This window comes from Dipteris shenzhenensis, chromosome 9, assembly GCF_047967505.1.
Source record: "Dipteris shenzhenensis isolate YYH24624 ecotype China chromosome 9, Dip_SZ_1.0, whole genome shotgun sequence".
In the NCBI taxonomy this organism is placed as follows: Eukaryota; Viridiplantae; Streptophyta; class Polypodiopsida; order Gleicheniales; family Dipteridaceae; genus Dipteris; species Dipteris shenzhenensis.
Genome location: NC_141604.1, coordinates 2250163 through 2276294, shown reverse-complemented (window position 1 = coordinate 2276294; position 26132 = coordinate 2250163). Strand labels below are relative to the sequence as shown.

Sequence of the window (26132 nt, the reverse complement as noted above, 5' to 3'; positions counted from 1 at the left end):
AAAAGCATCTTCATCTACCTCCTCTGGTGAGTAGTTCAAGTACTCCTCTACCTCCCACTTCCTGAACCAATTTCTCAGATCTAGTGCCCATCCAGATGCCAAAATCTTGCTCTTGTTTGTCTTTTGGGGCTTTTGACTTTCTCCCCATGCCCTCTTTGGCAGCCTTTCAGCATCCATGCCTTTGACCTTTGTAATGTATCTAAGTATCTTCTTTAAAGCATGTAACTCTATGGGTAAGCATCCTGTCTCTAGAAGTAGCAGAGAGTAGGGTGTAGTAGCCTTGATGCCAAGGTGTCTCCTAATAAAAGATTTCTGCATTTTTTCCAAATCATTCCATTTCGAGGATGATATACTCCCACCCCACACCTCTACTTCATAGAGCACTGTCTGTATCACATATGCCCCACAAATCATGTTTCGTACATGCCATCTTCTTGTATTGCTATTACTGCAGTCATTTTCAAATTGGTAATACTTTCCCCATCCTGCATCAAGTCTCCGTTGCACACAGCTGCTCCATTTATTATTGGCTGGAATTTCAATGCCTAGGTATTTGAATGAGTGCACTGTATCAACTAGTTGACCCATGTATGAGATTGAGGGGGGGTTGCTTGGCTGTATAGTTTTGACTGTCATGAGTTTAGTTTTGGTAACATTAACAGCCAGCCCACTTTCCAAACGGAATATGCCGAGTATATCCATCATTTGTTGCATCTTGCTCTCACTATTAGTGAAAACAACCACATCATCTGCATAAAGAAGCAACCAGGAGCTCGTTCTATTGTTGCTGCAACAAGAAGCTCGGGAAAAGAAGTATGATGGAACGGATGATGAAGCCCTAGTAGCTCAGAACATGAGCAAAGGCAAGGGCAAGGGTAAGCCTGGCAAAGGCAAGCCCAAGAAGGACAAATTTGACGACGAAGCAGAATCTTCAGATGAAGAGAACAAGAAGAAGAGGAAAAAAGAGAAGAAATGTTTCTATTGTGATGAGCCAGGACGTTTTGTGAAGGTGTGCAAAAAGAAAAAGGCTGATCCGAAGAAGGGGACTAGCTCAGAGTTAGAGGAGTCAGCTCAGTTGGTAGTTAGAGAAGAACTTTTCTTGATGGCAATCTCCCAGTGCTCCTAAGATTAGGTATATGGACCCCAGTATTACTGTTAGGATGTCCGACATTGAGAGATGGTGAGAAGAGGCGTTAGAATCTTTTGTGAAGGTGATGAACAATGATGAGTGCCTAGATCCATCTGGATGCTTGGCTAGTGTTGCTGACACAGCTAGTGTTGCTGGCACACAGTGGGATTCTTCGACGGGACATGAGGACGCAGGGTCAGACGGAGGATGTGACTTAGAGAGGGACAACACAAAACCACACATGGGGCTTTACGGTTCAGGTAATCTAGATTTATGCCTGGGATGTAATGCTGTTTGGTTGCAGACCTAGCGAGATAGAGAACGGGTTGAAATGGACCCTGAGAGCATAGTGTCTAGAGGACTTCAAGCTATTCGCCTATCATGAGGGGGACAATAGGATGTTGGTACCTAGAGTGCTCAAGTTTGAAGGGGGGCTCATGACTGAAGGAGGTGGTGCCATCAAGTGCTACTAAGGATGGACCTATGTACCAGACTAGGTGCTGAAGTAGAGCCGGACATGGCGGAGCAAGAGCCATTGGATGAAAAGCCCGGAAGCTACATCGACACCGCAATGATCCAGAGGGCTACGACACAGGAGTTATTGGAGCATCTTCATCGATGGATGCCAATGTGGTTGGTGAGAGGGGTTGTTGAATTAGGGTTGGCACCTCCCCACGGACTTTCATTCCTAACAAGCAATCCATACTTCATTAATGTGATGAAACCCAGATGTCAGAGACCTGGAGGGGCGCATGCTTGGGCAACAAACTCACATCGGATGGGCACAATGGGATAGGGGACCGGCCAGATTCTTTGGGACATGGATACGACTTCCTAGAGAGACAGAGGCCCGCAGACAGGCCCTCTCCTACCTTTGAGGAGCAGGTATCAGGATGTAGGAGATTGAGAAGGTGATCCCAGACTCCTGGTGGGAGGGACTACGGAGCCCCTGGACCCCCCATTACTGGCCAGGATAGTTCTCGCAGACAGGGGTACCACTCCGGATTCGCTTTTTTTGGGAGTCTCTTGGCTCCCCCTCCCCCCAGTATCATTTCTATCGGGTGGGACTAGGAGGCTCTTTGTAGGACGAGTCAGAGTTGGAGGAGGAGATAGAGGTGGACTTGGAGTGGGAGCGGGTTAGGATTGTGGGTCGCTTGGCAAGACTTGGTACATCGATCCCTCCATCATCTTATTGACCCCAGAGGGAGCGGTTTAGCGCCTTTGGATTTGGGAGGGTAGACCCTTGTGCGACCTTCAGTGGGATCAAGGGAGTGGTTTTGGCCCGCCCACATAGGGCACTTAGACCGGATAGATAAGGTCTCCTTCTCGTATACCACTGGTCTCCTTCGAGGGGGAACCACTGGCTAGAGCAGGATGCCCCATGTGAGGTCAGAGGCTGATTTTGGCCCCGCCTATGGACGAGTTTGTGCCGCGGAAGATCTCTTACTTCTAGCTGTTGGCACACTGAGGTCTACCCATCGGCCCCTGGCTAGAGCAGAGGCGGATTGATGGCAGATGCTCTGTGGAGTTCTCCTGCACGCTGCACATAGAATTTGGTTGGCGGCCGTCAAGATTGTTGCTAGCATGTAGAGGATGAGCATGGATTTCACGTGGGGGATGGTGGCCTAGCTCACGGAGGGAGGCCACGCCTTTGTGATTGACCCTGTCACGCCGGCTAATAGGATACATGGACAGGAGGTTTCCCGGATTGAAATCCATGACGCAGTTCAGCCCACCCGCTCATGCCCACCAGCTCTCTCGGAGGATGGTTTTTGGGAGACTGTCTCTAGCATCACTGCCTGGAACGTATGGGTGGCCAGTTGTAGCAGGGTGATGGGGGGTCAGTCGATACCTCCGACGGCTACTCTAGTAGCCATCTGGCAGGATATCATCTTCACATTGCGCGCCATTTGGGAGTGTGGTACTCCAGGCTTGAGAGCGACTGTCAAGAGGCGGGAGCGTTTTTGCCAGACATGGCCGGCAGGAGTTTTCTACACCCTTTCCGCAAGGGGTATTTGTTGGGCATATAGACCGCTAGCATGGGTGCTAGCTCTTGTTTCGGACTCTCTCTAGGCGATGAGCCGTGAGATCCGAAAACGGATGGTTGTTATTGTAGCTGGCAACCAGGTCTTTTCTTTGTTTTCATCAACAGCTCCTACTGGAAGTTGGTTGTAGGGTTTTTTCAAGCATTAATATAATTTACTTCTTCTTGCCAAAAAAAAAAAAAGTGATGAAGGAGATTGCAGCATTTGGAACATCATACACTCCTCCCCGATGAATCATGGTTTTTCCATACGCGTATGGTATGGATACCAAATGTTTGCAAACATCTGGAAAAAAGATGTATTCATACTTGACAGAGAGAAAAAAATTTTGGGGGGGGGGGGGGGGTTGAGATTTTGATGATGATGATGATCAGGGAGAGAAAGAGGAAAAACTTTACTGTTGAGACTCTACAGCTAGCACACTGAAGCTAGAGTCTTGAATTTGTAGCCGCATTCCTTTTTTGCCGGATCATTTCTTTTTGCTAGGCTTTTAGACTTTTCAGCTTTGATGCTTGAAAGTTGGAAGTTGGAATTTTTTCCTAGACTGGTCTTTTAAAGTTTTAAGCCTCATGACTCTTCAATCCTTGATCATTCAATATCTGGCAATTGATGAATTATGAAGTGATGAGTCTTTCAATGTTTGTGAATCTATATTCTATAATTGTTTATGGTTTAAGATATGTTTTTGGATTGCGTAAGTAGTGGAAATTTGAAACTTGAACTTGTTAATAACATTTCCTATACCTTCTGTTTTGAAAGTATGAAAAATTTTAGGGCCGCGTATGGTTCAGCGAGGGGCATTTTGCCATACTCATTCCATCATTCCAAACCCGTATGTGTATGCCATATGGAAATGTATGGGAAAAAACTATGAACATAATGATAGTGTACCTCAATGTATTTCGTACACGCATGAAACATTGGATTACAGGCAATGGCCAAAGCACTCTGACTGTCAATGTAGATGATATTAGAAGTCTTATGGTTGACATGAAGATTTGAAAGCAACTTCTGTAGCCAAACACACTCTACGGCAGCTCTAAAGGTTACTTTGTACTCAGCTTCACAACTTAAAGTAGCAACTATAGGCTGCTTCTTGCTGAACCAAGAAATGCATGAGGAACCAAGCATGAAACTTGCCACTGTGCAACACATAGGTGTCATAACAACCTGCCCAATCACTGGGCATCATAACAACCTACCCAATCACTGTCCATGTAGGCATGCAATACTAGGAAAGATTGATCACATAGAACAATCCCAAATGTTGCGTGGCCTTCAAGTAACGAAAAACTTTCTTCACTGCTTGCCAATGCCGTGTGTTGGGCTTGTGCACGTACATGCTTAATTAGGAAACGGCATACTTGAGATAAGGCGAGGTATGACATAAGTATATAAGGCAGCCCACAGCCTGCTGGTAAAGAGTGGCCCATTTGGGGGCACTCCCAAGAAATGGAAGCCAGATTCTAATGGAGTAGAAACCGGCTTACAATCTTCGAATTGGAAGCACTGCAAGAGCTGTCCAATATATTTGGATTGACTCATCATTATGCCCCCCTCAACATTAGCAAACTGGATGCCCAAATAGTAGTGTAACCTGCCCATATCTGAACATTGCAAATGATTTCTGCAAATCAGCTTTCAAATCTGCAATTTTTGGTGTATCGGGCCCAGTAACAAGCATGTCATCCACATAGAGGATTAAAATCCGTTGCCAAAAACTGTTTTTAGCGTTTTTCTGCAGATTTCATCGTGAAAAACTACTGTAAATTTGTCTGTACAAGTGCAAATCATACCTGCGGCATTTTGACCCAAAAAATAAAATAAAATCCGTACGACCTGTCTATACGACAGTATGGAATCACTGTCAAACCTTGTCCATACTGTTGACTCAATCTCTGATACTTTCTCTGCCAGTTTCAGCTCCGTTTCAGCTGTTATTTTCTGCTCCATGCTCTTTTCCAGCTCAATTTTGCTGTTTGGAGCTTGCATTTGCAGGATAGCTGTATTGACTTTGGGGCCATCAGATCTGTCATGTTTTTTGGGGCTTTTGGTACATTTGCAGTCTATTACAGGGATATTTGGCATTGGGAGCATTTGCCCTCTTTTTGGTGCAATTTCCCTGTTGGTCTATTCACATACATGGAAAACGCACTATTGTTTGTGCTGATTCTGGCTAGCTATTTGAAGACAAGAAACATGGGTGTGGGTTTAGTTCTTGTCAGGTGTCTCTTGATTGCATAGACTTTAAATTTTAGGCACATGTTCATCTTTCGACTCTAAAATTACTGAAAAGCCAAAATTGTCTCACCTTTCTCCAATCCGTCCGTCTTTCGTTTCTTTGCTCTTTTACCAAACCGGTAAAAAACACTTTGGAGACTGTTGGGCAGCTCCAAAAATATGTGTAGAATAGTTGCAGCTCTTCCGGGGCTGTTCTTGTATAGGCAATGGGCCAATAAGAGTCAGCGGGACTACTGGCTAAAGGTTCGGAGCAGGCTGAAACATAGGTCAAGTTCAAAATTGAGCTGTAAACTGCAAAAACGAGCTGAAGAGTTGGATGGGAGCTGAGCTGAAGGTGAGCACGCGGGAAGGCAAGTAGGAGCAAGAGAAGCTGCTCTGATACCATTGTTGGGTGCGGGAAGCAATGGAACCAAGATGGAATGCAAGGGAGCAAACAACAATCCAAAGGAACTGAGTGTACTTGCAAAATGGATACTGAAGAAAGTACAAGAGTGGCCAATATATGGCCCTAAAGTCGACTAGTTGACTAAGGACAAAAATATCCTAAGTGAACTAGGTGTACGACGACTAAATCTCCTATCTAGCCTACAAGGCCATACCGGGACAATTCAATTTGTTTACAATGGTGAGTATTCCAATAGGGTAGCAAGGAAGATTCTTGAGGATAAGCACTCTTACATTACTTTCACTCCTTGCACAGTACATGGGCTGAATAATCTCTTGAAAGACCTTGGTAGTTGGATTGGGTGGAGCCTTCCATTGAGATGGGCAATCATGTTGTTGCTTTCATCACTTGCCACCACTATATTTTGGGAATTTTTTGCAAGCTATTCCCAAAAAACTCTTGAAGTATTCTAACACACGCTTTGCTTGTAATTTCATCATGTTGAAGCATCTTTTTAAGGTGAGACTTATTTTAAGGGGCTTGTTATTTCCCACAGTGCTTGTGGCAACTTCATCTTCCCCGTTCACCTCTATTGGCATATGTCCATGTATTTTGATGATGTGGCATTCCCATCCGGGTCCACGTTCCCCCAACCCAAAATGTTGTCGTTCTTGCATTGGACGCTTGTGTTCCTTGGTAACTATGATATGATTCACAATTTTGTAAGCATTTTTGAAGGTTTTTATGCATTTGTTAAGCTCATGTTAGGCCTCTCCAAATGATGTATTTATACGGGGTCTGGGGCTTGCTTTATTATCTCCCTCATATTCCCCTTCCCCCCTCTCAAATGCATTACTTCCATATTTTGAAGGCTCTAAACCATATTTTTTCACTATGGCTTCTTCTGCATGTTGTTATTTAAGCCTTTACTTTATCAATTCCACATGAAACCAATCCTTTTCTAAATTCTGATTCTTAGTGCTCTTGGGTTACATGACACGAACGGTATCGGCACTGTATTTTAATTAGCAATGTAATGTGTTGCAGGCTTGGGTCAAAGATTCCTTATGGATTCCAATATTTGAGGTGGAAAAGGGCTTTGATTCGGGAACATTGTTCAGAAAGCTCTCGAATTTTTCTATGGGTCTGTAATGCTCAGAGTATTTTCCTCGTAAAAATTCTTTATCTCAATCTCTTTTTGATCATTTAGTCCCAAATCTCAAGAGAATGGATCAATGGAATTTAAATGGGCAGTTAAAATGTCAAATTTCTTATCACAGTGGAAAGCATTTACTTTTGCAAAGAATTTGCGGGTTTATCGATGCCAATGTTCATCGTAGACTAATTTTTCTCGTGTTTCATAGAAAGCATACTTCTTGTCTTTGTAGCTATGTGCAATTACTAAGGGGTTGAGATGGCATTTTCAGCCTCAACCTTGATTGTTTTCTATTTCCTTCTGAGGAGGGTTTTCTCATGCATCTCGTGATACTTAATAGAAGTCTTCTTTATATAAAAAAACTAAACTAAACAGGAAGCTTTTTCAGTTTATCCTTCACCTCATAAGCATTGAGGAAGATGAGATGGGCATTATTGCATGTAATCCATATAATGAATGCTGCAGTCTAAAATTTTATGGCGCTAATAGGTCTTGTTGTGATAAAGATATAGTGCCTTTGGGCTGGTTTCAGATTTAATGCAAACATGATGACAAATTGGGTGTTGGCAGTTTACCTGTGAAGTCCAAAGATTTGGAGGTTTGATTTAAGTATCATTATGGACATTGATGATTTGAGAAGGGATATCGTATTGCCACAGGCTCTGGGTTTATCTCACAAAGTCAAGACAAAAACTGGTTTAAGTCAGTAATGACGTTTTGGAAATTAAATGCCAATCATTACGAAATTACCAATTAAAAGATCTTAGATCTTAGAGCTTTTGAATGTAATATGTTATATGTTACTGCTAAAAGTTAAATGTTCATGGTTTAAGCTTCATAAGCAAATATGGTACAGGCTGATTGTTTAGTTCTTTAGATTTTGTAGATAATCATATAAGTATAGGTCTATAAGGTAGAGTTTCAGCATTTGTCGCCAAATAATATGTATGATATATGTATAATTATTGGAGGGTGGTTTAAAAAGCAATGGCATGTACCTAATGTGCCAAAACATGTTGTGATGTACTCGTGCCATTCTGAACTTTCAATACTCAACCTACAACCATAGTGAGTGGTGTAATTATATATTTAATAATTGGAGGCGTGGTTTAAAAACCAATGGCATGTATCTAACGTGCCAAAACATGTTGTTAGGTACTCATGCCATACGGATTCCATACTCAACCTGCACTGTAGTGAGTGGTGTATTCTTGGTAAAGTGCCATCTATAGTAACTGCTATCAAAATATTGCAGCTTGTACACAATGGCATCTGTGGACCCATGAATATGTTACACCTGGGAGATCTCGATATTTCTACTTTTATTGATGACTTTCTGTTTCACATGGCCTTCACCTTTAAAAATAAGTCACTTCTAATCTGGAAACCAAATAGTTTGGAAGTGATATGGGATGAATATATGCCAGATGTTTTCAAAGCATATATAAAAGCACGTGCAATTAGGTATTAGGTGTCTATGCTTCATACTCACGACAAAATGGTGTTGCATGACTCCTTTTGGGGGAGGCTGTAGCTACAGTCACACTTATATACCAACAGAGGGCATTGGAGAGTATCATTTTGTCTTTAGGGTATACACCCAAGATCAGTCATCTAGCGTTTTGATTGGCAGCATATGCTCTGTTTCACAACAACACAGGTCGAACCTTGATGACAAGGGAACGAAATGCATTTTGGTTGGATATTTACACTATGGAATCTCAATATTGGATGAATTATCATTGATCTGGATGTTGTCTTCGGAGAGAGAGAGAATGCAGGCATCTCTCATGCTAGATTCTGCCATCATTCATGATTGAATTTGAGCTTAATCAGAAGCCACATAATGAGGTAGATGATCCTAATTGTTCTGGAATCTGAACGAACATTTACGTAACTATGCTTCTATGCTTGCATAAAACACATTGAAGCCTATCATCGATACATCTGGGTTTGTATTGATTATGGCTCATCTATTGTCCATTTGTAGACTATGTGGCAGATATTTTGACAAAGCACAGGTCTTTGAACAGGCTAATGGATGAGAGGTCTCAAGAGAGGAGTAATATGACATGCTTAATTTGTACTTTTTTAGTTTGGGTGACTCTCATAGATTGCTGGATCTCCATGAGAAGCTAGGTACCCTGGGAATTCTTGAGACATTACTATAATTGCTTCAGCCATATCGTTGAGAGGAGAATTAAAGGGTACAATTGAAATGGTACAATAATGTAAGCTACTCAACTAAATTTTGACCTCCTAGCATGAGGTTTGAGTTTTCTTTTGTAGTCCAAGACCCTTTGTATTTTTTGTTGTGTTGTCGAACACATTGTCGTGTCTTCCTTCTCCACTGTCATGCCCTCTTGTGTCTTCATTGGGAGAAGACCTTGTCATCGGAAGTAGGAATCAAAGTGGTATATCATGCCTTTAGTGCCTTCTTTGAATTGGATAATGATTTTTCAAGTTTGTATTTCAGATATTCATATTCTTTGACTTCAAAATCTTATTCATGTAGATTGTTCCATATCTCCATTCAAAAATGTGGGAGAAATGCAGACTTTACATCCATTCGATGGTTTAGCTTCATGTGTGCCAATGGTGAAACAGTTATCACTAAGTTTATTCTGGCACAGGTGCAAATTTTTTTGTCTTTACTTGTTCATGTGCATTACCTTCTGCAGCCAATTTGGCTTTGCATATTTTAATTATTTCATTAAGTTTGGTTTTGTAGGAATGGTGACTTCTTATGAATTTGTATTTTTTAATGGATCAAAAATCTAAAATTGTACGATTATATATATTCTAGTCTTACAAATGTATATATAAACAAATCCCATGTTTGTTAAAATGGTGTTATATTTTTCTTCTATTGCTTCAATTTGATGGTTTTCTCTAGTTGCTTTTGTATATGATGTCGGGTCTTTGACACTCCACAACAGACAATGTATGAAGCAGTGTTGTCTAGCCTGACATTCACAAGTCTCTTTGCCTAGTATGGCAAAGGTTTAGAAGATGTTAACTATTTACATCATTGTTGTACTTCCAAACCTTTTTGCACTGTAATGATGATTGACTGATAGATGGGTGGTCTAGCTAATCTCTTGTAGCTTAAAAATTTTTTTTGTAAGCCTCAGGAATATTTCTGGTAGATAAGATCCTACATGACATGGTGGGTGCTTTGGCATGCTATCTAACACTACATCTCTGCTAGTAACTATCTTCTTTGCTGGTGGGTCCCATACAACTGACATTAAGTACACAAACAGCTTACATGTGCATCATCAATGAATGTAATATAACATTCACTATGTCCATGATGATGCTGAGCATGTGCCCCGCAACACGCAACATCTTTGTGTCAACAACTAATATTTCTTTTGCTCTATTCAACCACCTGTTTGAAAACGTTGCCTATATTACTTTTTTATGTTGCATTTGACAATGCCCAAGTCTTTGATGCTCTATTACCCAAGTCCTTTGAGAAAGGTTTCTTGTATGCCTTTTTATAGACAGAAATGTCAATTTGTGATCTGTGGTAGATCATAGGTTATGTACTATTTCTCCAAAATCAACATTGTATCAAAATGACAATGTCCTTTTGATGTCATAAAAGTACCTCAAAATGAGCAACTATGCTAAATAATGATGTGATATGCTTGAGGCTACCCACTTCTTGCTCCCCCAACCCCACCACTCACTTGTTCATGTACAACCGTAATGAAGGTATTATTGCAGATACTCAAATTGATGTCCACTTGTTGCGCAGAACACAAGTAGTCAAGCAAGGACATGCTAATAGTGTGTCAGATAGTTGCAGATTTATGCATTCTCTGCTTGTATCTTTAAGGAATCTTGAATTTGTTTGTTTCTTTTTTCTGTTCATTTTTTTGAACTTAAATAGTATCCGTTGTCTTTAAATTGTTCAATTCAGGCATTTCCACGTGCATACTCTATTTAAGCGTGCAAGACAGTGTAGCTAATATAATTGAAAACCATGCCATTGTGTTTTGAAGAGTGTGAGAAGAATGGTTAGTATTCTATCTAATGAGTTGTTTAACATTTTGCAGGAGGTTGGTGGAGTGGAATGCCTGTGATGAAGTTCAATGAGTGAGTTTGGTTTATCTCGCATCCAGGCAGATGCCTTTTTTTGGGGGGAGGGGGAGGGATTCCACACAAGATTTAAAGAACACTCTTTTCAGATGTTTAAGCGCATGTGCTTACTATATTTTGCATGCGAGTGGAAAATTCATGAAAAGATATGTGTGCAGAGGTGAACATAAAAAGGATGAGCTTATAAGCAGATGCAATATTATGCTTGTTTGCAAGAATGGGGGGACTCATTTTCAGATTGGAAAAGCCTAAACCTATACATTGGTTTTCAAATAATGAACCTTTTTTCCTTTTAGTCAGATTTATGAAAGCAAGGCGTAGTTTGTTTATACTGGTTAGATTTGTATTGGAGATTTGTCCTTGTATTAGGAAGTCCCCATGCACAACCGTCACAGGAATTCAGCTACCCACATTCTCCTTAGCACAATAATTTCAAGATTCCTTATATTGTGGAAATTTGGGTAAGCATTCGGAAATATTAAATGGTTGTAGGATAGTGGCTATTTACTGCGGAAAGGTCAACTCTTCTACCAAGAGATCACAACGGCCTTTCCTTTGACAACCATGACATGTGGTGACCTGGTTAGTCCTTGGGGGCAATATATAGTCCTTACAGAGAGGCAAAATGGGCCATGCAGCGTTTCTGAACATATGAGAAAATTTTCTTAGATTTATGTTGAAGATGAAGATCTGATCTCAGGTTTTGAAATAAACCTTTGTAAGAGAAGGCATTTTCATCCCTTCTCCCTGAAAAAGCTAAAAAATATCACTTTCAAATTTATGTTGTGTACTATGAATTGATTGGGGAGAGTATTATCTTTATAAATGGAAGGATTGTGCTTAAAACAGTTGTTTGTTCCAGCCAGTTTATGCCTGAGGTGACAGAGAAGGTACCAAGGGACTCAAATGTCATTGTCGCTTGCCAAAAAGGTTTGAGGTAATTACTTTTTTCTTGGCTAAGGATGTAGGATTTCCTTAAGTAAATTTCCTTTCATTCAGTATGCTTTATCTTTGCAATTGTATGATGTGCATGTGTGTGTTCACACACAGACACTTTTTTTTTTTTTGGTGGAATCTTTGAGTCATTATATCATAAAAAAAGCTATCCCAGAAAGGGAGAGCTATAATACATCAAGAGAAAATCTCACTGTAGGACAAATATACATCATGATCAAAGACACAAGATTGCAAGCAATCAAAAAGCAATTGCTGCAAAGAGTGTCTGAAGAAAGAGAAAATGGAAAAAACAGGATCACCAAAGACCCTATGATTACGATCCTTCCAGAGAGTCCAGAGTGCCCAGTACCGAACTCAAACAAAAAAGAAATCAAACTCCTGTCTGGATGGATGTACACCAAAAAGCCAGAAGAACTTGCCAAAAGCAATCTAAGGAAACTGAGCTCTCAAAATCTGCCCAAGGAAGTCCAAGAAAGCACGAGAGGAAGGACAATGCCAAAAGAGATGAGGCACAGTCTCTTTCGGAGCCAGACATCTGCGACAAATAGAGGAAGCAATATATCGTCGTGCCAAGAGCTGTCCATGGGGAAGAACACCCAACAAAGCTCTCCACAAGAAAACCTGTTGACGGAGAAAGAAAGAAAGAAATTTTATTAGTGTCTTCGGAAGACCGATGGGTCTATGAGACTGAAAGAAAACCTAATACAAATCACAGTAAGGATGGAGCTACTGAAACGAGCATCATCACCCGTGCTGAACCCTAAGTCTGATCATATATAATCGAATACATCTGGGTGTAACAATGAAAAGAAAAGAAAAGGACTGGAGCAGAGCGGAAGCCTCTGTATGTCATGTCGCCCTGGCTGGTGCATAGCCGATGATGGGACACTGGCGCCCCCCGTCAAGGTGTGCCATGCGTCTCGGTCTCCTAGACGAGGCTCGACACAAGACCAGAGCCACCGTGGCTCCCATGAGACGCATCTCAGGTCTAAACAATGACAGGAGGTCCCCCACAGTGATCTGTGTCCCCCCTTGATGTCTCGCGTGTCGTGCTGCGGTCGTTAGGTCAGGGTCTCTGTCACGTCTGCGGCTAGAGACTAGACGATCAATGTCACTCGATGGGAAGAACTCTGTGATCCTGCTCTAAGAGGTGTCTGATGATGTGGCCAAGCCTCGTCACCTGAGTAAGTACTCTTTGTGTCGGACTTCCTCGTGAATGAAGGCTGCGAGGCATCTTTGACCTGGGTAGGCGAGGAATCTGGAAAGGAGCCCGGAGCCGTCTTTGAAGAGGCAGTGGTAGTGACCTCGGATCTCGTAGTACACTGGGCACCTGAAAATAAAATGCTCCTCCGACTCAACCTCATGACAGTCGCACAATATGTCCCCTCTGCTCTACCGCTCTCTATGCGGAGGCGGTGTGATGATACCCGAAACTATCCGATGGAGATCCGTAGTGAGTGAGGCATAGGAAGCTCAGTGTACCTCGGTGGTGTGATGAATCTCTCCTCCGAAATACGAAGACAGTAATCTTTATAGAAACTCAACTTCACTGGGAGCTCCCTCGGCTCCAACCAGGTCCTAAAGGTGTGTAGCTGCAGGAGATCCTCTTGAATGACTTGGTTGGTGTGTGGCTCAATTGGGATGGTGGGTGGGAGTATTGGAGGGGCTCAATTGGAATGGTGGGTGGGAGTATTGGAGGGGCATCTAAACTGTACTGAAAAGGAGGTATCCTATCGATGTGGAACCCTAGTCTCACAAACCATCTGTGAGTCCGTGCATACCAGCATCGCTCGTCTCCCTCTGCTGCCAACTTCATGGAGGAATCGAGAGCCAACCATGGCAATCTCTATCTCCCTAACGTGCAGTCCCCATATGATCTAACCCGGTGTAGATATGTGATGGTCTGAAAGGCTGCATCTAGCTGGACCAAACTCGGCCTGAATGATGTGATGTGGTATAGACGGTTTCCCCCGGATCATCCATGAGAGCATGAGGATCTGCAGGCGCTCCACCCGTGTCCACTCTATCTCTGACATGTCAGGCCCCCAACAAGGGCTGCCATACATACCGGCTGGTCGGACCAAGGAGTCGAAGAGAAGAGCCTTGGTCCGAGGGTCCTAGAAGTGGGAGTGAAAGCATTGTCTCTCTAGCCGAGCCAGTGAGGCGTATCCTCTGCTCAGTCTGGCCTGCATCGCTGGTCTCATTGTGAAGATCGGGCTGGAGAAGATGACCCCCAAGTAAGTGTATGAGGATACGAGCTCAACTGGTGACCCACCGAAAGTAGAAGTAACTTGCTTCCGTTGCATGTTTGCTCGAGAGGAATCTTAGAATGCCAAATTTGTCTCAAACGTTTCCGCCACCATTTCATAGGACGATCGCCACCATTTCATAGGACGATTAAGATGCCAAAGCTGATTTGCCTTTTGTGAGATAAATGGCGAAAGAAGTAGAACTTTATAAAGAGAAGAGACAGTAATATGTGCAAACTGCAGAGGACGGTATGACAAGCCCACAGAAGAAAGTGTCCAGTCTTGAAGACGATCCTGTAGATGCAATGGAGAAACCGGCTGAAAAGGCTGGAGCATCAAAGTAATCTTATGCCAAAGTGGGCAATAATGCATTCCAAAGGCCAAATTTGGCAGTAGCCAAAGGAAAAGTCAGTGGAGCAGTAGCCAAAGGAAAAGTCAGTGGAATTCCAGCATCATCAACAACATCCTGAACCAAGCAAATCCCCTTGAGACTCAAAAAATACGAATGTCGAGGCTCCTGCAAAGCCAAAGGAAGGGCGAACACTCTAGACCAATGTATACTTTCAGCTCTGAAAGAGTTGCCCTGCAAGGAATCACTGCCATGCCGATCCAAGTGAGAAAGGATATGTTTCCAATCCATTAGCAAATGGGAAACCAAAGGACAGCCGGGGATTTTGCTTGTCACAGAACCAAAAAGAAACTCCCACTAGGAAAGCTGCCAATGACCAAAAGCTGGAGATTCAACATGCAAGAGTAAATGACAAATCATGGCAGCCCATGGTTAAGAACCTTGTAAAAACTGCAACATGAGTTTCCCCTTATGAGCAAGAATGTGCAGATGGATATTAAGAATATTAAGACCTCCATGCATCTTTGGAGAAAAAGTTGCTGTATCGGAAGCAAACGCAGGCTTTTTTTGCCATGGTGAGAACACCATAAGATTTGAGCACCTCAGACATAAAAGAGGCAAGATCAGCCTTGCTGAACATAATAAGAGGCAAGTAGAATTGAATATACGCCATCGGAATAGATTGGACAATTTGAAGACGAACATGTAGAGGCCAAGTTGCCAATTTCTAGTACTCCAGCTTTTCATGTACGCACACAAAAACACACACACACACACACACACACACATAGAGAGAGAGAAAGAGAGAAAGGAAGGAAGAAAGAAAGTTTATCAAAGTATTTGGAAGACTGCTGGGTCTATGAGACTGTAAGAAAGCTAATACAACAAGCTGAAAGGGTGGAGCTACTGAAACGAGTAGAGAAAGAAAGAAAGAAAGATCTATTAACATCCGCAGAAAGCCTCACGGGCTTATGGGACAAAGTGCAAAACATAAATCCTTACATCATCTTGATAAACCAGAGAGGGTCGAGGAGTGCTTATGGCAACTCAGCTCGAGCTTATTAAAGCACAATTCTAAGTTGTAGTCCTATATCAGGAAGGCCTTCATTACATCAGTTTAAGACTGAGGGTCTTTAGGATTAGATTTGAAATCTCGGATTAATGCTATTCCATCTCGATAGACTGCCCATTTTCCAGCTTTACGTGCGTCCTTGACTTTGGTGAGTTCACTATTCCTTTATTTGAGCTGAGTCGGAGTGAGCTCCTTAGATATCCATATCTTTGTACCCTTCAGCTTATTTGTTTGTCGGAGGATATTGACTCTGTCTATCCTTTCATTGAAATAAACTTGCACTTGTGTTCCCTTTTGAGCGATGTAGCTAATGTGGTTTTCATTTACGTGCGTCCTTGACTTTGGTGAGTTCACTATTCCTTTGTTTGAGCTGAGTCGGAGTGAGCTCCTTAGATATCCATATCTTTGTACCCTTCAGCTTATTTGTTTGTCGGAGGATATTGACTCTCTCTATCCTTTCATTGAAATAAACTTGCACTTGTGTTCCCTTTTGAGTGATGTAGCTAATGTGGTTTTCATTTTATTCAATTTGAGGTATATTCTTCTTGAGGCATATTATTTTCTCAATTCTGTGAGAGCTACATCCTCACTAGAGCTGCCACAACAATCTTTGGGCAACGCCCCAATGCGTAGTATTTTCTTGTTATGTACTACTTACTGTTTCCTGCTCTTTAACTTCTGCATAGACATCTGCTTTATTAATTTTATTGCTGGCCACAATAGCCATCTCTTCCTTGGCTGAGCTAACATGAGACTTGATCATCTCTTTGACCGTAGAAATGAGTGTTGGTGTTGGTGGGGATGTGCTGCATTTTTCCATAACCTCTGCAATAATCTCTTGCTTGTCCTTGCTCTCCATCTCCTTCACTTTTCTTCCAAGAGCTGCAACCATAAGCATGAGCTCTCTAATTTCATGCTGTAGGTAGTAGATTTGTTTTTGTGGGTCTGATCCAATCCTTCTTTTGAATGTCAATGCATAGTGGCTGCAATGGAGGAGTACGAAGGCTTGTTGGTCGGGGTAGAGACGAACAACTTCGTCCTGGGAAACTCCATATTGATCTGCATCAATATGAGAAAACTCCTTTGTTGAAGCTAGCCCCTAAGCTAGGTTAGGGGTTCAGCCCAGCCTAGGGTTGTGTGAAAAGAAGGCGAGCTGCTCCTCAAACCGCTGCTGCTGCTACAAAAGAGGACGAGCGAGGGTGGAGTGGAGGCTGACTGAGGGCTAACGCAAGCTAGCGGAGCGCCAGTGGAGGGCTGACGGGGAGCTAGCGGAGGGCTAGCGGAGAGCGAGTGGGGGCTGACAAAGGGCTAATGGAGGTGGAGCAGGGGCTGACTGAGAAAGAAAGAAAGAAAGTTTATTAAAGTCTTCGGAAGACCGATGGGTCTATGAGACTGTGAAAAACCTGGTACAAACGAGCTGTGGTGGTGGAGCTACTAAACGAGCATCCACACCAATGCAAAATGCAAAAAATGCAGAATGGTGGTACTAAGTCTTAAGTACAAAACATTGCAATGAAGGGGACAAGGGCCAAATTTGGAGAAAGGGGGATAGACTAGCAGAAGGGGAGAGAGATAGGGGAAGAAGGCAGGAGAAAGGGTCGGAGAGAGAGAATGAGGTATGAAAGAGAGGGAGAGAATGAGAGGGAGTAGGGAAGAGAGAGAGAGAGTGAGTGAGCCTAGGCAAGCAGGAGGAAGGAAGAGTAGATAGGATTAGATGTCACATCAAAGTGTCCTTGTACATGAGAGGATGGTACTTATATAGTACCTCCTTAGCCCTTTAGACCCCTCTATCTTGCAAACACCCCAAATACTAATTATCCTATACTAACTTGACCCACTTTTGGCCTTCATTACAACCATCCCTCCTTTATTAAAAAAAAATTTGTCCTCAAAATTGCAGGTGATGGGCCCCCTACTGTAAAGAGGACATACGCCGTCATGCATACCTCCTGCACCTTGGGTGTTTTGGCACCTCCAGGGTCATGGGGATGGTAAGCCCTCCTGCCAGGATGACCATCATGAAACTCCATAATCACATAAGTTCCAGCTGTCCCCATGTTTTTTGTTCTGCACACCACATTGTGCTTTGCTGTGCACTTTTCTCCACATGTAAAGCATTGATTGCTTTGCCATATACCCTCAATGGTAGCTTCCATGAGCGCTTCAATGAGCTGTCTTTGCATTGTAGCTCTGGTTATGCTATCCTTGCCAAATGTCAAGAACTGAAAATCATCTTCATTATGGCTGCTGTATTTGGACTCATAAGCTTCTTCAATACATACCCCAACATGCCATGGATCTAGAATTCTGACAACACAGGCCTCCAATATTTGCATGCTAGTAGCATACATGTCTTTCAGACGGCTTCCGGGTGCATCTAGCCTGCGAACAGCCAAATAATATGAGAGAGACGAATTAGGGGTCATGAAGGCATGGTCCCACAATCTTTCCTTGTCATTGGATACACCAAAGTCCAACCCCATGACAAAAAAATATTCAAACATATTGTTTGAACCTAATGTGGTAGAACAAGGAGGCGGCATTGGATAAAACAAAGCAAATGTCAGATCCTGTGTGACCTCCGCTTGCTTCATGCTGAAAAGGGTCAGCTGTCCATGGTACTATTGTGGTTCGAAGACAGCATAAACATGCCCATCCCCCAAAAGCTATCAGCCATGTGCAACCCAAAGTGCATGTGGTGACCCATAGTCTTGAGTGTGCATGCCATATTGACTGCATCTGAGCACTATTGAGCAACTCATCTTTGCCATAATCTACTAACCAAGCTCCAGTCAAGCACTCTAATGAGTAGCCCTTCTTTCTTGACGGTGAGGCATGAAATTGCATATGTAGATATGCTGCAACCAAATCTGTAACAGAATTACGATTCCCTGGTCGCATGCTTCTGGCCCTTTTCCCAAACAACACCAGCAGGTTGCATGTAACATGAACATTAAGTTTGGACTGACAAGGCCTAGCCATACATTCTCGTGCAATCATTCTATTCCAAGTGGCTCCTTCAAGCTCAGTTAGTTCTTTTGCAAAGTTGCCTCTGCTTAAGCTCTCCATATAAGGGACAATTCCCAAGATTGATATCATGGTATGGTTTCCAATCAACTAATAAATGAGGTTCCATAAATCCTCGTTGTGAATGGACTGAAATAGTGACAATGCACATACGGCTGTGTAATGCATTACCCCATGAAAAGAATCGCATGAAAAATTTCAGATCCATAGCCACCATGCTCATATCTGGAAGTATAGTGGCTTCATTTCCGTCCAAGCTTGAAAGCATGTCTATCAAGCAGCCACTCATTTCAACAGCATGATTCCCGGGGCTGGACGGCTGTAATTTCCTTCTAACATGACACCCATGAGGTCTTTGAAAGATGCCCTTGTGTAGGGCTTCCAAGATGAAATCCTCATTGTCAACCAAGCGTGGGCATGGTGCATGCTATCATAAAGAATCTTGCCCTCATTATCCATTGGATAAAATCTGAAATCTCCTTCCAAAGCTGACAGCCATTCTTCCTGCTTATTAGGATTCTTGGTTCCTCCTTTGAATCTGTGGTCCGCCAAAATATATCTTGAGTGTCTACCACACACTGTCCGACCAAGTCGCTGCCATAATGTAAGAAAGACAAGTTAACCCTGACCTTACATGGTAACGCCCACATAGGCATGGTGTTGTTTTGACAAGGCAACATCAATGTCCCACTTGGCCTGCAAACTCATGTGCACCTTGGGCATGTGGCGTCCTTCCACATAAATCTGTCCAGACGGCATTCGCTGTCCAAGCTGCGTTTGATGTTTTTCCGACTCTATGTAAAGCCTCCTATCTGATTGAGATTGAGGCCAACTCCTCTCACAGGCATTGTGCTGACATAGAGCTGAGAAATAAGTCCTCAACTTCTGTTGTGGCAAGTCTGCCTCATTGCCAACTATAGACTTACCTTGGTCTCTTGCAATAGCGCTTCCATGTGCACCTTTTCCATCAAGTTGCATATCTGCATTACCTTGCTGGGGACACAAAGTATTTAGACCAATGTGGTTGTGCAAGGGCTGCCCATTTTCAAAACTGCCATAACAGCCATCTTCCTTTTTCTGTCCATTGTCTTCATAACTTTGGCTATCCTTTTCAGTTTGTACTGTGTACTTGCAGCACGTGTCATTCCTACTGGTCATGAACATATACCATCTAGGATTGTCACCCTTCTTGGCCTGGTTTTCATTCCCACCACTAAGTTCAGTTCTAGATGAATGCATCTCCGCAATTGCGTGCTTCATAGACATGTTATGTAAGTTGAAGAGTTCAAATTTTGATGGCCCTTTGAAAACTATGTCCCCAAATTTTGCAAGTGTCAATATATGGCAACAATAATTATGGCGTGCTGTACACTGCATGAGGACATCCTTACCTTGCTGTTCAACATCTGCATCTTGTTTTCTATCACATATGTTCTCAACATTGCTTTGCTCATCAACTATCTTTTCAACCATTAGGCCTACTTCATTGTCACTGTTATGTAGGCTTCTGCCATCATGTGGGCTGCTGTTTTTATTTTTTTTGCCGAAAAAACAGTGCTAATTATATTACTTCGAGAGCAAGATACAAAAGGTCAGCTTGTAGCTGACGGGCTGCGTTCACAAATCGGACACAGCCCTAAAAGGTAACAAAAATAAATCACTCTCTCACGGAGGGATAAGGCGAGTGTGAATGAACAGCCATCGGGGTGGTGAGTAGCGCCACCGAAGGCCCTGCGAAGTCTGCTCGAAGAAGAGGCCCTGTGTGTCCCAAGCCCGGAGGAAGCGTCTCCGCTTCTCCCGACCGGCCCGGGAATCTCCCTGAATCTGGTCCCACTGGCCTCTGAGGGTATGAATAATCTCCAGTCATGATCTGGGCAGTCGATAAGGAGGTGCCACCGAGGATTTGCGCGCAACGCGAGGTCCAAATGTGCCACCCTGCGATGCTGCTAATAATCTCCCAGACTAGCTGCCTCTCCTGAACTCCTGTATCAGCCTCTACTAGGTACTGCGGGATACCCTCGAGCGGCCCCCACGTCCCCTGTGTGATAAGGAAAGTGGGGTCCTGCTGGCATGCCTCGAATAAGTGATGAAGACCAGGTGCGGTGCTGCACCAACAGAACGCGCCCCAAGTGATCAAACCTAGCTCCGGTGCTGCGCGAGTAAGAATCTCGAAAGTCCACCTCCACACTTCCTGGGCGTGAGTGCAGCTCCACAGGCAGTGTTTTGGTGACTCCTCATCCTCATGGCAGATCTGACAGCGTCCGTCCTGGCCTATCTGCCGCAACCAGCTCCCCACTGGAAGACCTTTGTGGGCAAGAAGCCACAGGAAGTAGGAGATCTTCCGCGGCCACCAGCTCTCCCACAAGGCCTTCCAGAAGGCCTGCAAAAAGAACCTGGAAATACCCTGTGCATACCAGCTGGGCCGCTGGGTGGGGGGGCGGCTCTGCATCCTCCCAAGAACTCGCCTGCCCAAAGTCGTGCTGTAGGCAAAGAAGGAGGTCGGCCCTTGTCCTGTCACAATCTCTGGCCAACTCCACTCTCTTGGGTCCCAATCAAGCTTTGACAAGGCCTGCCCCTCCCAGAGCCAGAGTCGCCAAAGCTGCATCTGATCCCTCTCCATGCTAGGATCGGTACGCCAGACCTTCCCCAAAAGGCCTACGACCCGAACCCTCTGCCATGGGAGTAGGGGGTCGATGAGCGCATCCTCTCTTCTGAGTCGTCCATCCCCCATGACCGCGAAGAAGGAAATAGAGGAGTCGTCCATACGTCCTGCGACCACCAGTGGGATGCCACGGGGGGTGAACTGTCCCAGCCAACGGTCGTCACCAGGCATGAGGATCTGAGGCTCAGGTGGAACCAACCAATCAGCTGGGATCGCGTCGTCGATCTCCGTGCGTCTCGCCTGGGCTCCACGTGCACCTCCAGCTGCGTCTGCGAGATCAGCCGTCTCCAAATGTCTGTACGTGTCCCTCCAAACTCGAAGGGACCGGGCTGGCCCCCTCATCCAGCCATCCCACCTGATATGTGATCTCTCCCCCAACTGAAGGCCCTCGGCATCTCTGACCTGATCATTCCAGATAAGCGGCTGGCGATCGATCTCCTCCTGACAGCTAGGAGGGGACTGAATGAGACTGAGGCGGAGCCGCCTCCAAACCATGAGGCGGCTACGAACGAGTGGGGAACGGGGCTGAGTGAGCGGGGCAGAAGTGAAGATCCACCTGAGGGACGAGAGCCACTCTCCACCTCGGTGCGGGACACAAGAACCGACCCCCCGCTGAAGTAGCATCTTCCACGTCTGCCCCCCCGGGGTCAAACCGCGGATGACTAGCTTGCCTAACAAGGCCTGACTCTGAAGCTCTGGATCGATGACCCCTAGGCCACCCTCAGCCTGCGGAAGAATGATGTCTGCCAAGCAACCCTGGCTCTGGTATCTCTGAGGCCATCCTCCCCGGACCAAAGGAAGTTCCGAACCAGCCTCCTAAGCTGTGCCACGCTGGATCTCGAGAAACACCAACAGGAAGCCACATACCAAGCCGTGGCTAGGAGGACCTGGTTGACTACCAAGGCATGACCTGCAAGGGAAAGCTTAGCAGTGCTCCAGAAAGCCAGCTTCCGTCGGATGGAATCTAGCACCGGGAGAAACTGCTGAGCTGGCGTGATGTCCAGGCCGACCTGAAAACCAAGGTATCTAGCTGTCTGTCCCCGTGGGATCCACCTGAAACCCAAAAACCTCCCCCACTGAGAACACGCCCCGGGGTCTGTGAGAAAACCAACTGATTTGTTCCAGTTGATTTTCGCACCAGCAGCCGAACAGAAGACCTCCAGGGCCATCCTCACCCTCTCCAGCATCATCTCATCGTCTTGGACATACAGGGCTGTGTCATCCGCGTAATCCGAGTCCAAGAGCTCCGTGTCCTTCCGGAGTGGAAGGCGAACACCCCTGATCCCTGTAGACCTCGCCCGAAGGTAGTAAGTCATAGCCTCGGCGAAGAAGAGAAACAGGTAAGGAGCAAGGGGGCAGCCCTGACGCACTGATCTCTCCAAGCTAAAACGCTCACCCATCCTGCCTCCAATGATGACTCTACTAGAAGCTGTCCTGTACAAGGCTGAAATACCCTGAATCCAACCTGCTGGGAAACCTAGCAGAAAGGACCAGTCCACTCGATCGTAGGCCTTCTCAAAGTCGAGAAGTAGGATGGCAAGGTGTGATCCGCTGTGCTGAGCCCACTCCGCCGCCTCTGAAAAGGTGAAGACATTATCCAGGATACTGCGATCCTGGACAAAGCCTGTCTGAGTGTCATGAATGAGGTCTGGGAGTAGAGGCCGAACTCTGGCGCTGATCATCTTGCCGAGGATTTTGTAGGCAGTGGTAAGGAGAGTGATCGGGCGCCACTGACGGATCTCCTGTCTTTCTCCTCCCTTCGGGATGAGGCAAATCAGTCCCGAGGAGAGGCTCTCTGGCATATAACCGCTGCTGAAAATCCTCTGAAGAGCTGCTAGGAGGGGCTGATGGATCTGGTCCCAGAAGGAGGTGAAGAATGCCCGGGATAGCCCATCCTCACCTGGGCATTTCTGTCCGTCGATGGCCATCAAGGCCTCCAGCATCTCAACCGTGGTGAACGGTGCCAACAACGTCGCCTGCATGCTAGGCTGGACCAGGGATGGAATGTGCCTCCACACCTCCTCACGGGCACGTCGAGTACGGGGGGCAAGCGGCTCCTGCTGGAAAAGGGTCCTGTAGAAGTCGGTGGCCAACCCCAAGACCTCTCCCGGATCCGTAACGATGTGTCCCTCCGCTGTCCTGAGACTCCGAAGCTGATCACCTGCAGCTCTCTGGCCATGCGTCCTGAAGAACTCCCTGCACATCCGGTCACCCTTCCGACCCCAGAAGGAGAGAGAGGCGTGATAGGAAAACTCTGAGCGACGCTGGAGTGTCTCCTCAAGAAGGGCTCTGGCTCGAAGGGCCTGGATCCGAAGCTCCTCCGAGCCTGGGGATGCCTACTGGAGTCGCTGAATGGAGGCGAGGTCCCTCCAAAAAGCTCTCTCTCTACCCCACCAATCCTGTCGAACCTGTAGGGCTGCGAGCTAGCAGATCTGGCTGGACTCCTGCAAAGCCTGCCACCGAGCCAACTAGATCCACGCACTCGCCCCAGTCTCTGTCCCAAAGATTGCATATACTGCTGCGCACGTCCTCCCTCGAGAAAATGGAGTCGGGAATCCGGCATGAGCGGGGGGGAAGGGCCTGAGCTGCCGAGTCTAATGATAAGAGCACAGGCGCATGGTCGGAAAGTGTCGTCCCTGGAACTATACCCGCCTGACCGCCTCTGCTGATGGCCCAATCACTAGCATAAAATCTATCCAGCCTCTCCAGGAGTCTGCCTCCTTCCCTGCGGAAGCCCCAGGAGAAGTCCAAGCTCCCGTGCCAACGCCGGAAGGACGGGTCTCGCCAACTGTCCCTTCCTCCTGTCGCAAAGATAAAAGAGTCCCAAGCGGACTGCTCTGCCTGAGACATACCTGTAAACTCCGGTCCTCTGCCCTGCTGGTCCTCCAAGGTCTCCAGATTGTTGAAGTCACCTCCAACAATCCAGGAATCCATGTCTGGGAGAATCCCTGTAAGTGTCCTCCAGAAGGTGGCTCTACAACGGAGATCTGTGGGAGCATAAATGTTGAGGATTCCAACTCTGGAGCCCTCCAGTTCCAAGCCTACCCAAAGGGCACGGCCTGGTATCAACGTGCCATGACCGAAAACTCCCTGGGCTAGCTACTCGCCCACGGAAGTACAGACACCACCACTCCTCCCCAGTGCGCCGATCGAGGGCTCCCAATAAGTGTGGGAGCATCCAGGGAGAATCTTTTGGCATCTACGGGAGTGAGCCGCAGAAAGCTTGTGCTCCTGGAGCAGAAGTACATCCAAACGACCAATCACTGCTGGTTGAAGTTCCTGTCTCAAAATGAGCTTCCTAGGACCACGGGTGCCAGAAGAGTGAAACCCGTTCACATTCCAGGATACGAGGTGTAGGCTCATGGTGAGGACTGGGAGGGTGCGAACAACTGTCTGCTCGCGGTCGAAGTCGAAGAAGAAGCTGACATTTCGGAGTGGAGGCGCTAACGCTTATGGGAAGGTTTGGAGGGGGAAGCGGGGTCGTCCTGCCCGTCCTTCAACACCTTCAGCAAAGGCGAGAGGCCTTTGGTACCATGAACGAAAGCTTTCTCGAGCCAGCTCGAGATCTCTGAGGTGGACATCCCGTAGAAGGCACGGAGTTTCTGAGGAGTCCAGGCTCTGACATCTTGGGGGAGGGGCCAAGACAGGGGGGGCCTGAGGATCACAATCAGTCTGAAGCGTTTGGCGGCGCAACGCCACTGCAGGCGCACGTCACCCTCGGACCACTGAGTCTCGAGAAGCTGCCCACCGGACGGGCCTATCCAGGAGCAAACCTGAGCATGCGTCTGCTCCCTGAGAGCCTTCCAGACCGAGTCGTCTGTCCAGGTCTCGGTGCCGTCGCTAAGGAACGTGAAAGCAAAGCTAGGGCCATCCCTAGGGGCCAAGGCGGCTATCTTCCCATCCCCCCCTTTGCGGAGCAAGAAGATACTAATGTCGAGGCAAGCAGGGAAGGTCCCGAGGTCGGCCACATCCAAGTAGTCCCAGGGGCCAGATCTGTAAAAGTCGCGGGGGAGCTCTCTCTCTTGAAGCTGAGGCCCGTTAGAGTCTGCTACTGAGGGGCTAGCGGACAGAGAAGCCTGCTCCGGTGGTGGTGTAGACTCAGGGTGTCCTGCCAGCGGAGGGGGAGGGGGAGGAGGCTGGGGGATAGGCAACTCAGACTCCTCAGGGGCGACTAGCGGAGGAGGAGGAGGGGGAGCGGGGGCTGCCCTCGGCTGAGGAACCGTCGGTGCAGCTAGCTCTGCGGGAGAGCTGAAAGAGGCAGGGGGGGGAGGGATGGGGATGCATCTGGAACTGGGGCTGAGAAGGAGGGGGAGAAGACTGAGGAGGACGAGGAGGGGGCTGAAGCTGCGGGTCGGGAGATATGGGGTGCAGTTGGGGGATAGGCTGGGGCTGAATGGGAAGAGGCTGGGGAGAGGAAGAGAGGGGGACCTGAGGCTGTGGAGGGCGGGCTACCATCGAAGAAGATGCTCTCCCAGGTCCCTGGGGCGGCTGCCTGTCGGGTCTCTGAGGTGCAGCTGCAGGTTGGGTAACCTCTGCCTCCTTGCCTTTATCAGAAATCTTCTTGTTCTTTCCTCTTTTCCTTCTAACCTCAGTCCAGCCGCCAGCTAACTCTGGTCCGGGCTCCGGCTGCCTCTGCTCCTCCTGGCGTGGCTGCTCGGAGGGGGGGGGAGGGGGCGGAGAGGGAGGGGGCGGGGGAGGCCGAGAAGAGCTGGCGAAGCGTGGACAAACAGCCGCCAGGTGCCCAAAGCCG

General features: G+C 46.2%; 1 protein-coding gene across 1 annotated transcript in view; it reads left to right on the top strand.

Moving 5' to 3' along the window:
- The window catches only part of LOC147898065 (Rhodanese/Cell cycle control phosphatase superfamily protein), a 57493-nt gene that overhangs the window by 4727 nt on the left and 26634 nt on the right, over nt 1-26132 (top strand). The window contains exons 4-6 of the mRNA XM_087379621.1: nt 6848-6944; nt 11024-11063; nt 11929-12003. Coding sequence (XP_087235747.1) covers nt 6848-6944; nt 11024-11063; nt 11929-12003 — 212 coding nt within the window. The remainder of the gene's footprint in view (nt 1-6847; nt 6945-11023; nt 11064-11928; nt 12004-26132) is intronic.